The following is a 13,215-nucleotide window of genomic DNA, read 5'->3' as shown; positions in this document are numbered from 1 at the left end:
AAGGATATAGAAGCACTGGAGAAAGTGCAAAAAAGATTTACAAGGATGATACCAGAACTGAGAGGGTACAACTATCAGGAAAGACTCAACAGGCTGGGGCTCTTTTCTCTAGAAAAGAGAAGGCTGTGGGGGGACTTAGTGGAGGTCTTGAAAATTATGACGGGTTTCGGCAGAGATGTTTCCACTTGTGGGGGAGTCCAAAACTAGGGGCCATAAATACAAGATAGTCACTAATAAATCCAACAAAGAATTCAAGAGAAACTTCTTTACTCAGAGTGGTGAGAATGTGGAATTCACTACCATATGGAGGTGAATAACATAGATACATTTAAGGGGAAGCTAGATAAGTACATGAGAGAGAAATGAATGGAAGGATATGCTGATCGGGTGAGATGGAGTAGGGTGGGAGCATAAACACCAGCATAGGCCAGTTGGGCTGAATGGCTTGTTTCTGCGCTGTAAGATTCCATGTAATTCTACGTACATGACTCCCTCTCCTCCTCCATTACACTGAACACCTTGCTACTATACTATGCATGCTTTATTCAATCAGGATCAAAATCAATATGCCTCGACTGGGTGAGGTGCGTTAGTTCAAATGCCAGACCAGACAATCGCCTCCTGTTGGAAGTCTGCAGTTAACCACTTGGCCACCAAGCCATACTTTTTATTTTAAATTACACATTGCACACAAAGAAGGCCCTATTGCTAAAAAATTGTGAAACACAGTCAGGAGCATACCTTAGATAGTGCTTTGAGTGCACGGACAGCATCTCTGCGGTCATCCAACAGAGTTGAAGAGGCAACTCGGTCACACAGCTTCTGAACCTGTTCCAGGAAATGAAAGGATAACATGTTGAATGCTGAACATAGCCAAGATTACAAATGAATTTTAGTTTAAATGTCAAAAGGCATTCAAGGATCAAAAGCCTCTGCCAGAATCCAATTAAGATTGGTTTCCTATAACTATTAACCTCTAACAAATACAATCCACATATACCGATAAAATATTATAAATTATTACACTTCCTAAAGGCAGCTTTAAACTCAGGTAAGGGGTGCTGTCATTAGGATCAAATATCCGACTTGTACAATTTAGGTCCTACTGACAGATACAAAGAAAACTCCCTAAACTCAGTGGATAAAGGTTGAATAGGTACCAACTGAAAATTGGAAACTGACTAAAGCAAACAAAGCAGGAAGCCATGGCTGTCAAGCTGTTTTAATGTGCATACACACTCCACAGGTTTAGTATGTTGACACCAGATTCAAGCTGAATTTTCATTATAACTGCAACATAAAATGACTTTGCTCAAGATGCTACAATTGTGGTGCAAATACACCTTCAGTGAACTGGATCCGGATTTTATTATTTTGACTTTGTTGCCTCAAAATATACAAACAGGTCTGCACATTAAAGCCGTCACCTAATTAAACCTGGTATGCTGCAGAATGAATTCAGTTTGACAATTCATTAGAGCAAATGCTGTCCGTGTACTCAAAGCACTATCTAAGGTATGCTCCTGACTGTGTTTCATAATTTTTTAGCTACATCATTAAATAAATTTAAAACAGAAATAGACAGTTTCCTAGAAGTAAAGGGAATTAGGGGTTACGGGGAGCAGGCAGGAAATTGGACATGAATTTAGATTTGAGGTTAGGATCAGATCAGCCATGATCTTATTGAATGGCGGAGCAGGCTCGAGGAGCCGAGTGGCCTACTCCTGCTCGTATTTCTTATGTTCTTATGTTCAAATCTACTTCTCTATGCTATTTTAACAAAGTCCCTAACCTTGTCAGTTTCCCAGTCTGGTACATCATCAATCTCTGTGTCAACTGGAGAATAAGCCTCCATACCAACAATGACAACTACAGCAACAACTAAAAATGCAATTATCCACACCTGGATTCTCAATTAGTCACATGAGGCTAACGTAAGCAAACAAATAATTGATGCACTGATTTGGTATTGGTATCAAGTAAAATGCTTTCAAAAACAATAACCTGAACATTGACTAATTCAGTTATCACCAGGCTAATTAAGCATATTGTAATCAATGTGCTGTAATTAATATTGCTAGATATATTTTTAAAATGATGCAGTGCTCCTACTATAGCTAAGAAATGCAGTTTCATGCCAATGGAAGCGGGGCTCATCCAAAATACTGAGTGAATCTGCTTTATAGCTGAAGATCATTAAAGTCGGTTCAAAATGTCAATTTAAGAACCCTTTAATTATTTTTGGATATTTTTCAGGTTCAATTTTTAGCATTGAACCAGAGAGAAAATTGGAGAGAAAATAAAGGCTCCAACAAACTCTGGTAAATCTGAGAAAAATCAGTGTTAAAAAAATCAGTTTCTCTTTGAATCATCACTAAGACTCAAAAAAACAAGCAATAGATTATTAAAAAGATATATTTTAGCTAAACGGCAACCCACAATTATTTACACAATTCTGACACCACTATTATGGGCTTCAATTGCAGTTCCAGAAGTTCTGGTAGATCTATGTTTGTGCAGCAGTTGCATTACACTACTTATACCACAGTTTTTTTTGCCGTGAATCCTTGATATAGCGAAGTCTGGAAAGCACTCCCTCAGCACTAGCTGAAGCAAGTGGGACAGTGAGGATGAGAAACGCCACAGTCCAAAGTCTGTGCGGTACACTTTCAAAACTCACCAAGTCTCATGCCGTAACTGTCTGGAGCAGTCATGACCAGGTAGATGTATAATTGACTTTCCAATCTGACTTCTTCTCCACCATAGGACATAAAAGGGGTCAACCACACTAAACTACTCCTTGAATTTTGCAGACAAGGCAAACCTTTTACGATGGGGATCAAAAAGCACCATCACCTTCCGGATTAAGGCTTCACTGTTGAACACCACAGGAAGCATATTACAAGCCACCATGACATTCACTTCTCTGATAGCCTTCCAAGAGAAAGAATGGAACTTCCTTGTAAGTCTTTCCTGCACAGACAATGACAAGGTCAAACGGAAAAGCGCCATTTGTGCAGCTCTGCTTCAGTATCTAAATTCAGCCAATATTTAGATAGCCAGAATGCGATAAACATCAGCATTCACGAACTTTGAGCCTGCAGAGGCAGGAAAGGATTTGAACAGCTTCTTTGCCTCATACAAGAGCTCAATGATCTCTGTTTTAAATTCTAGATTTATCCACAGAATACATCTTGATTCTTGAGAATTCTCTGGTGTTTTTAAAGATTGTTCTTTTTTTCAGTCAAACTCTGGTTTATCTAAAATGTGCATTAAAACAAGTCATAATATTGTAGAATGATACAGCACAGAAGGAGGCCATTCGGCCCACCGTGCCTGTGCCAGCTCTTTGAAAGAGCTATCCAATTAGTCCCATTCCCCTGTAAATTTTTTCCCTTCAAGTATTTATCCAATTCCCTTCTGAAAATTATTATTGAATCTGCTTCCACGGCCCTTTCAGGCAGCGCATTCCAGATCATAACGCTCTGCATAAAAAATGTTTCCTCATACCTTTCAAATAGTCACTACAGCTAAATATAAATTCAACCATCAGAGTGCAATCAATGTGGGTCCCTTTATAATCATCATGAAACAATTTTTTCATTTGAATATTTAAAAAGAGCACCAGCGGTAATAATGAACTACGCCACAATAGCCATTTCTGGAATATTTGTTCCGTAAATAACAAGATGCAATAGATGTGCAGGACATGAAATGAGAACCATTTAAAATATGCTTCAGTTCTGCTAGAGAAGCCTATGGGCACAACTTAGAGAGTAATTTCAGCAGAACATGTTTTATCGCAACTCATCACTATCAGTAACCATTTAAATGGCCAACTCAAAATACCTTATCACACATACTTTATTCTTGTGGCTCATGACTTAGGATTGCTTGCACAGTTTTATGCTCAATGGTCAATTAGGCTCAAATCATCCTTCATAAATCAACTTAGTTAAAATCTAGCCGCAGCTCGCTCACCTACAGGAGCCAAGCCTGGTTAAACCCACTTAACTCTTCAATAACCCCAAAGATGCACAATAACTACTTTATTACATTACTTCTACGTAGTCAAGGCCAAGAAGATTATGAATTTACTGATTACAGTTTAGTTACCACAAACATCATAATTGGGCTTCAGAAATATTTCAACTGTTCTTAATTTAACATAACAATTTAGAATTTACATCACAGCTTTTGCTGGATTCAATCCAACATGGCATATCATATATATTCAGTTTTGATGATTAAAGTACATGCTTCTCAAAGTTGATTCTTCAGTAACACATGGGAATCAGGTATTGCTTTTAAGTCTGTATCTTGAACAATCCACATAAAAGTTTTAAAATATGCCCCATCACGATACAGTCAAACATACACATTTCTGTCACAATTTTTTTTAAAAAGGCAAAACCAATCATTTTCCATCTATGGAGAATGTTCCCAGCCAACAGAGAATGGCTTCCAATTATCTGCAAGAATGAAACATTAATAAGTATTAACACTAGTCTGATCACCAATTGACCCGAGAATTTGCCCAAGGAGTTACACACAACTCATCAGCAGCAGAATACTACATTGTACATTACAAACTACAATGCTCCTCTCCTTAAAAAATTGTATTCTCCAACTTACGAGGAGTGCCATAGGAGGTCCGCATATATCTTCACTTTTAAAAAAGCTTGTGCCGAGCACTTGATTTAGGTATTACTTGTACACATGCAAATTTCTGTGCTGCACTTGCAGCCAATAGCCTGAAATTTCATCTCCGCAGAATAACTCATAACTGAACAGGCTAATAGCGAGTGAGAAAAGGAGGGACAGAAGAAACCAACGAAGAAACAGCCAAACAATAAGCAGTCACCAAATAGCTACGAATAGAAAAAGAGGGCCAATGAAGAGGGTCAAAGTATTTTTTGAAAATCTTTTCAGCCACCATCTTGATCTCACTATTCTGAGGACTTTAGGAGAAAGAAAAAAATTGCATTTCTAATGCACCTTATCACATCCTCAAGATGTCTCAAAGTACTTTAAAACTAATGGATTGCCACTGAAGTGCAGTCACTGTTGTTACTTCAGCAAACAACAGTGAATTTGCACCCGGCAGGGTCCTACAAACGGCAGATGAAAGAATGACCAGATAATCTGCTTCTTGGTGATGTCGATGGAAGGCGGAATGTTACCCAGGGTTCTGGGGCAACTCCCTGCCCTTCCTTGAATGGTGCCATGGGATCTTTTATGCCCACCCGAGCAGGTGGGCAGGATCTTGGTTTAACGTCTCACCCAAAAGATGGCATCTTCAGGAATGCAGCACTCCTTCAGTATTGCCATGAACGGTCAGCCCAGGTTATGTGCTCAAATCCTGTAGCAGGGCTTGAATTGACAACCTTCTGACTCAGAGGCAAGAGTACTACCAACTGAGCCAAGCTGACACTTACTGGAAATAAGGTTTACAATTAAACTGTTATAGCAAAGAAACAGACCAATTGGCCCTTCGTGCTTGCACCAATGTTTTTCTCCATACACGACTTATATGGTTTTATAAAAAGATCTGAAATAAACTCAAAAAAATTCCCAAGAATATTTTTCAAATTAAAAATTGAAAACACAGAACTCTAACAATATGCAATATTTATGTTTCTAACTTATATTATTGTGTTAATTGTTGGAACATATTGTTCCATATTAAACTATGGAATACTCTTGATCGTACTCAAAAGCAATCAAGTGTGCCAGTCACAGAATTCCTGTTCCTTCAAAACTTCTCTTAAATTTTGAAACCCAAGGTGAAATTCTTTCTTCCACCCCTCCCCTTTTCGTACCTTAGTTCAGGGGTCCTCACATGGCAATCATGGCTCACTTCCACTGATTAGAAATGAGCAGTGACCAGCCAGAAGGGGCTACTCGACATGCAGAACAAAAGTTGAATAGTAAATTACCCTTGAGCAGAGCTGAGATGAGAGTTTTGTGATCAATCATCTGATTTTCCATAGCAGCATTAAATAAGAAAATTAATCAAAATATTGCTAGTCAGTAAAAGATTGCAAGTGTTGGTTCATTTCCATGCAAAACTAAGGAAATGTATTTAACTGTAATGTAAATTGTGTGTATAAATTAGCATGAAAGGAATACAACTGATGAATAAATATCCTTAAAAAGTAATGGCTGTTAAATAGGTAGAATTGGTCTCGAAACTCAACAAAGTCTAACACTGAGGTAAATGGACCTTGGCTGCATATAAATGAGAACTCCGGTCTTAGCTTATCAAAATTAATTTATTACTTCAAGAAATCTGACCCATCAATTACTCCTCACCTATACTAGAGTTTTCGTTAGAACTATACAAACGCACCAGAACAAGTAACTGTTTGAAGTAACTACCTCTGGGGGATCAATGAGGAATTGTAAAATTCAGCTACAAAACCTGAGAATTCTTGCTGTCTGCTGACGACCAACCAACCATATAAACAGTGATCCTATTCAACCTTTGCTCAGCGGTGGCTTCTTTACAGACAGCACTTCAGTCAATAGTTAAGTGGAAATCGACCCAAGGTTTGCAACAGCTTTGCCTACATGCTCTTATTTCTGTTTCTACTTTTGTCTTTTACATAATATTTTACCCAGCTGCTTCTGTCGATCTTTGGGTTTCCTCTGTCATTTAGCATGTATATGAAATATATTTGCAGGAATGTTACTGTTTGGAGTTTTTTCTTTTATATTTGAACAGTAATTAGACTTAATTTAGGAATTAACATTATTATTGTTGCATAATCAGGTTGGGCGATCTAGTGAACATTAATACAATGGAACTGCAGAACATGTCAGATCTTGCCACATGCAGATCTCGTAACCTCTACCTCCAATCAGGTGAAGAGAAATGTCAAGCACTTCCCCAAAGATGTAAAAATGAATCAGAGGGTAAATCTATTTGGATTGCATCTGTGGACCTTACAGCTGCTGACTCGGTGCCAATAGAAAAGCAGATCACTTGCCTGCCCTCTCAGTCAGGAAATGACATATGGTCTATGGATACCTAAAAATAAGAGGATGATGAAAGCTGAACAGATGGAGGGAACCTAAATGTTTTAAGTTCTACTTCTGACAATTTATATAAACCACCCGAGCAGTACTTCCCTGACAGTGAGCCCTGAAACTGTTCTCTTCAATGAGCGAGTGCTGTAATGAGCAAGTAATATGAAACCCTGACAAATTAAACAATCTCTGCCAATTCAGAGTTTTAGGTTATTCACAATCACTGCAATGCTATTGTCTGATCAACCAGACAGGAGACAGATCGATCTCATCCAAATTTTAACCTCTATTCACATCTACACAGACTGACCTGCTGTGGATTTCCAGCTTTTTCAATTTTCACTTCAGATGTCCAGTGTTCAGTTTACGATCACCTGAGATGATTTATTTATAGTTCCTCTCTGCAGAAAAGGTCTGTCCCATCTTATAACTCTCACAGCCAACCAAACACCAGGATAGAGAGAGAGAGAGAGAGATAGAGAGATCGATCTACTGTGGCTGTTTGTGGGGAGTCGGGGGATATAAATGTTGTGTGGTGTTGCTTGCAGTGATTTAGAGAGCACAGTATTTTGTGCAACGTAATGCAGAATGTATCAAGGTCACCAACTTATGGTGATTGTAAAAGTGGCATTGCTTTTGATTTTTTTTTTAAAGAGTATTGAGATAGTATTTCTGGGCTCAAATTTTGCAAAATGTGCATGGCTCCTGGAAGCTGCAAATGAGTGCCCTCGTTTATTAAATGCTCCTTTTACCTAAACATTTTTCATCTTTTTTTTAAGCCCACGAGAAGCATTAAGATGGCAACCAAGGTTTTCAAGATTATGGGTAGGCAGGAGATGTATAGGCAGCTGTGAGAACTGGGGGAAGATTTCTGGTGTTTGGCAGTAGTGAGGTGGTCCTGGACATATGTAGTGCTAAGTCTGGTAAAACTGGGTGGCAAGTGCTGAAGCCTGCCAGTACTGTAGTCAGGATGTTAAGAAATTGCAGGATGGGGTTGGGGGGGGGGGGGGGGAAGAGGAGCCCATGCAGTTTAGTCACATGGGAAGGGATTTACTGGGGTTTGAAAGTTATTCAGGGAGGGTCTTGGGATAGGCAAGGATTTGGGACGGTGATATTTAGATCTCAAAGCAGTGCGTCTGGGATCACTGGGAAAGGGATCTTGGGTATGAGGAAGAGGAGGCCGCTCAGGCAAGAGGTTCGATGTGGGACGGGGGTTGGCCCTGGCAAGAGGCCCTATGCCGGAGGAAAGCAGGAGAATCTGTCAGATCGCGAAAGATCAACTCAAGCAAGACATCCAATGAGAGAAGCAGGCAGGGGAACAAGTCTATCAGATGAAAAGCATAAGCACTGATGAGCTTGGGCAAAGAGGACCAACACAGGATGCCAGGGACATGGTCAGCCAAGAGGTCGAATAGATGAGGTCAGGTTAAAAGAAATAGAAAGCACGAGAAAACATAATAATTAAAACAGACATGGAGGGAAGACTTGATAAGTTACAAGAATTTAATACTATTTCAACCAGAGCTGAGCTTCCACCTCCATCTCCTCTCCATCACAAAGACTACTTCCTCCTCCGTAACATCACCCATCTCCGCAACTGCCTCAGCTCATCTGCTGCTGAAACCCTCATCCATGCCTTGGTCATGTCAAGACTCAACTATTCCAATGCTCTCCTTGACGGCCTCCAATTCTCCATTCCATAAATTTCAGCTCATACAAAACTTTGCTGCCCACATCCTATCCCACACCAAGTCCCACTCACCCATCAACCCTGTGCTTACATTGGCTCCCCATCCTCCAACACCTCAAATTTATCATTCTCATTCTAGTGTTGAAATCCCTTCACGGTCTCATCCATCCTTATCTCTAACATTTTCCATGCCGTTAACTCTGGGATCTCTGCATTCTTCCAATGCAGGACTTCTTTTCGCTCCACCACTGTCAGCGGTGCCTTCATCCATCTAGGCCCTAAGCTCTGGAATTTCCTCCATAAACTTCTTCACCTCCTCTCCTCCTTTAGGACCCTCCTTAAAACCAACTTTTGACGAAGCTTTTAGTCACCTCTCCTAATATTTCCTTCGTTAGCTTAGTTTTTTTATCTGATTACACCTGTGTGAAGCGTTTTACATGATTTCTCTATGTCAAAGGCGCTATTATAAATGGAAAATGTTGCTTTTATTGTTGCAAATAACTTACTAGACTCAAGAGCAAGGAGACCAGTGGCATTAGTGATCATTATTGGCACTCAGATGCAACTCGGAGTACCAACAACTTGCATTTATATAGCACCTTTAACGTAGCAAAACATCCCAAGGTGCTTCACAGCAGCGTCATTAAACAAAATTTGACACTGAGCCACGTAAGGAGATATTAGGACAGGTGACCAAAAGCTTGGTCAAAGAGGTAGATTTTAAAGTCTGAAAGGAGGAGAAAGAGGTAGAGGGGTTCAGGGATGGAAGTCCAGAACTTAGGGCCTAGTCAGCTGAAGGCACAGCCATCAATGGTGGAGCGATGAAAATCGGGGATGCACAAGAGACAAGAATTGGAGGAGCGCTGAGATCTGTCACATGGTTAGAATGAACCAGAGGCAAGTACAGAAGAATAGCATTTTAAAAATAGCAAGTTTAAGCGAGAACAGAAAAGCTTCAGATAAGCATGATGGAAAAGTATTCCTACAGGAACAAAAGCCTTATATGTAAGACCTTTATATGTAGTATATTTTTTATATATAAGAGACTATGCATACACGCGTGGGAGGGGGAAGAGATCAAACCTTCTTACCATGTCAGTGGAGCAATGCTGCACTAATACCAAAGAATATGAAATCAATCTGAAGTTCAGGAGATGAGACATCGTCAGGCTAACAGTTGGTCAGCAGTCAAACAATGGTAATGAAGATCTTTCTCTCCCTCTCTGCCCCCAGTGCTCCTCCTCCCCCCATAAGCCAGTAGAGAAGTTTACAGGAATGGTTTTTAAACTTTCCCTTACAAATACTGACATGCTTTTCGGTCCCCTATCCTAACTTTCCACAGCTAGTCAGCTACCTAAAGGAGAATAGTCCTACCAAAAGAAAAATGTTTTTTTTTATTACTACCAGATTGCCCCAGCACTGCTTAAAGTAAATCCAAAGACAGGAGCATATAATGCATAAAAGACAATGTATTATTCTGCTGCTAAAATAGCATGGGTAACTTTAAGGCCACACAAGATGCAATTACTCTTCTGAAGTCAACTGGGAATTATTTTTGGTCAAATCAACTGGTCAATTGGGAGTCAATCTCACTTTCTTTAAGACAGTTTTTTTAAAATTGTAACTTCTTAAGTCAATTAGAAGATATTTTTTGTTTGTGGGGAAGTCCTCGTACATTGGAAACAACTGGCTTTTTGTTTTATACTTCTATGACAGAATTTTGCACATCTGACACCTGAACAACAAGTAAGATATACCCCCAAAATATAACCCAGAAATAGCTTCCTAGTAAGTCACAGGAGAGAAAAAAAATTCTCAAGTTCATAAAAATTCATAGTTCGGCCCACCCTAGACTTCAAGCTGACATCGGAGGGTCCTACGAACTGCATGACTGCAGACCCCAAAACTACAGTCAGAGCCAGTGGTCTGTGGTAACTGAATAATTACCCACACCAAGTCCCATTCATCCATCACCCGTGTGCGCTGACTTACACTTGCTCCCAGTTCCACAACAACTCGATTTTAAAATTCTCATTCTTGTGTTCAAATCCCTCCATAGCCTCGATCCTCCCTCCGTTTGTAATCTCCTTCAGCCCTACAACCCTCCGAGAACCAACGTGTTCCTCCAACTCTAGCCTCTCGTTCATCCCTGATTTCCTTTGCCTCACCACTTGCAGCCGTGCCTTCAGCCGTCTAGACCCCAAGCTCTGGAAATCCCTCCGCCTCTCTCTCGACCCTCCTTAAAACCTACCTCTTTGACCAAGCTTTCGGTCACCCGTCCTAATATCTCCTTACGTGGCTCAGTGTCAAATTTGGTCTGATGACGCTCCTGTGTAGCGCCTTGGGGACGTTTTATTAGTTGACGGCACTATATAAATGCAAGCTGTCGTTGAATTCTCTCTTTATCACAAGAGGTTAGTGGGATATTTCACCAGCGGTTTTGTGAATCAGATTCTACGATCTTTAATAGCGATGTTCAAAATTTTGAAGGGTTTTGATAGATTAAGTAAGAAATTGCTTCCACTGGCAGGAGGGTCACAGATTTAAGGTAATTGGCACAAGAACCATGAGGGGACACGAGGAGAAATGATTTTTTACGCAGCGAGTTGTTATGATCTGGAATGCGCTGCCTGAAAGGGCGGTGGAAGCAGATTCAATAATAACTTTCAAAAGGGAATTGGATAAATACTTGAAGGGGAAAAATTTGCAGGGCTGTGGGGAAAGAGCAGGGGGAGTGGGACTAATTGGATAGCTCTTTCAAAGAGCCAGCACAGGCACGATGGGCCGAATGGCCTCCTTCTGCGCTGCATCATTCTATGATCCCATCCACTTTTCCCAATGAGCCAGGTAAAGGTGGGCGGGGGTGGGGGGAATGACCAGTAGCCCGAGGCTTACCAACACGACCAGGGCCCCGACACAAACACACATCGTCGCCCCACACTCGGCACGGGCCTGTAACCGAGCACCGCGGCCGCCATTAGGCCCGTTAAAAAAAAGCCCCCCCCCCCTCTCCTTCAGCACTTAACCCGTCACATCGTTTCAAACAAAAATCCAGGCCCAGGCTCCAGGCCCCGAGCACCGGGGTCGGTTCAGTCAGTCAGTCAGTCAGTCACGGCTTCGAGGGCAAGGCTGGGGTGGCCACTCACCGTCTCGGCGCCGCTGGGCTGCGGGCCGGCGCTCTGGCCGCCCATCACTCCTCTGAGGAAGTTCATGGCCGCTAACTGTCACCCCCGGGGGCCCGCCGACAAACTCCGCCCGACCCGACCCGACCCGGCGCGAGCCCGACTCCCGCCCGACTCCCGACTCCCGGATCCCGCCGCCAGGGGGAGGGGGAGGGCCAGGGCCAGCCGGCGGAACTGCGCCTGCGCGGCGACGTGGCAACACGTGGCCACACCGAGTCCATCGGTGTCATTCAGTTAAAGGGGCCGCGTCCATCAGACGGCGCTGCTTTCAGTTAAAGGGGCCGCGTCCATCAGACGGCGCTGCTTTCAGTTAAAGGGGCCGCGTCCATCAGACGGCGCTGCTTTCATTTAAAGTTGTGGAGATGCCGGTGATGGACTGGGGTTGACAATTGTAAACAATTTTACAACACCAAATTATAGTCCAGCAATTTTATTTTAAATTCACAAGCTTTCGGAGGCTACCTCCTTCCTCAGGTGAACGATGTGGAACGATTTCCACATCGTTCACCTGAGGAAGGAGGAAGCCTCCGAAAGCTTGTGAATTTAAAATAAAATTGCTGGACTATAACTTGGTGTTGTAAAATTCATTTAAAGGGCCCATATACATCAGGCAGCACTGCTTCAGTTAAAGGGTGTCGATGGTAGCCATGATGTGGAGATGCCGGTGATGGACTCTGGGATTGACAATTGTAAACTGGGAATTATTTTTGGTCAAATGAACTGGTCAATTGGGAGTCAATCTCACTTTCTTTAAGACAGTTTTTTTTAAATTGTAACTTCTTAAGTCAATTAGAAGATATTTTATGTTTGTGGGGAAGTCCTCGTACATTGGAAACGATGTTTTACAACACCAAGTTATAGTCCAACAAATTTATTTTAAATTCCACAAGCTTTCGGAGGCTTCCTCCTTCGTCAGGTGAACGGTGTGGAAATGTGTATGATCACCTGAGGAAGGAGGAAGCCTCCGAAAGCTTGTGGAATTTAAAATAAATTTGTTGGACTATAACTTGGTGTTGTAAAATTGTTTACAATCAGTTAAAGGGGACATGGCCATCAGACGGCGTTGCTTTCAGTTAAAGGGGCCGCGTCCATCAGACAGAGCTGCTTTCATTTAAAGGGCCCATATACATCAGGCAGCACTGTTTCAGTTAAAGGGGACATGTCCATCAGACGGCACTGCTTTCAGTTAAAGGAACCACGTCCATCAGACAGCACTGCCTTCAGTTAACGGGGCCACGTCCATCAGGCAGCACTGCTTTCATTGAAAGGGGCCACATACATCAGGCAGCACTGCTTCAGTTAAAGGGGTCA

The 13,215-nt window shown here is 41.8% G+C and overlaps 1 protein-coding gene across 4 annotated transcripts in view; it reads right to left on the bottom strand.

Moving 5' to 3' along the window:
• The window catches only part of uso1 (USO1 vesicle transport factor), an 85,491-nt gene extending 73,454 nt beyond the window's left edge, over positions 1–12,037 (bottom strand). For all 4 annotated transcript variants that reach the window (XM_067994578.1, XM_067994595.1, XM_067994589.1 and 1 more), the window contains exons 1-2: positions 11,869–12,037; positions 742–828 (exon numbers count right to left, since the gene is read on the bottom strand). In XM_067994578.1, coding sequence (XP_067850679.1) covers positions 742–828; positions 11,869–11,934 — 153 coding nt within the window. In that variant the 5' untranslated portion in view covers positions 11,935–12,037. The remainder of the gene's footprint in view (positions 1–741; positions 829–11,868) is intronic.
• Between the last annotated feature and the right edge of the window lie 1,178 nt (positions 12,038–13,215).

Source organism: Heptranchias perlo, chromosome 1, assembly GCF_035084215.1.
Source record: "Heptranchias perlo isolate sHepPer1 chromosome 1, sHepPer1.hap1, whole genome shotgun sequence".
Lineage (NCBI taxonomy): Eukaryota > Metazoa > Chordata > Chondrichthyes > Hexanchiformes > Hexanchidae > Heptranchias > Heptranchias perlo.
The sequence above is the reverse complement of the archived record's forward strand: the minus strand, read 5'-3'. Positions and strand labels throughout refer to the sequence as shown.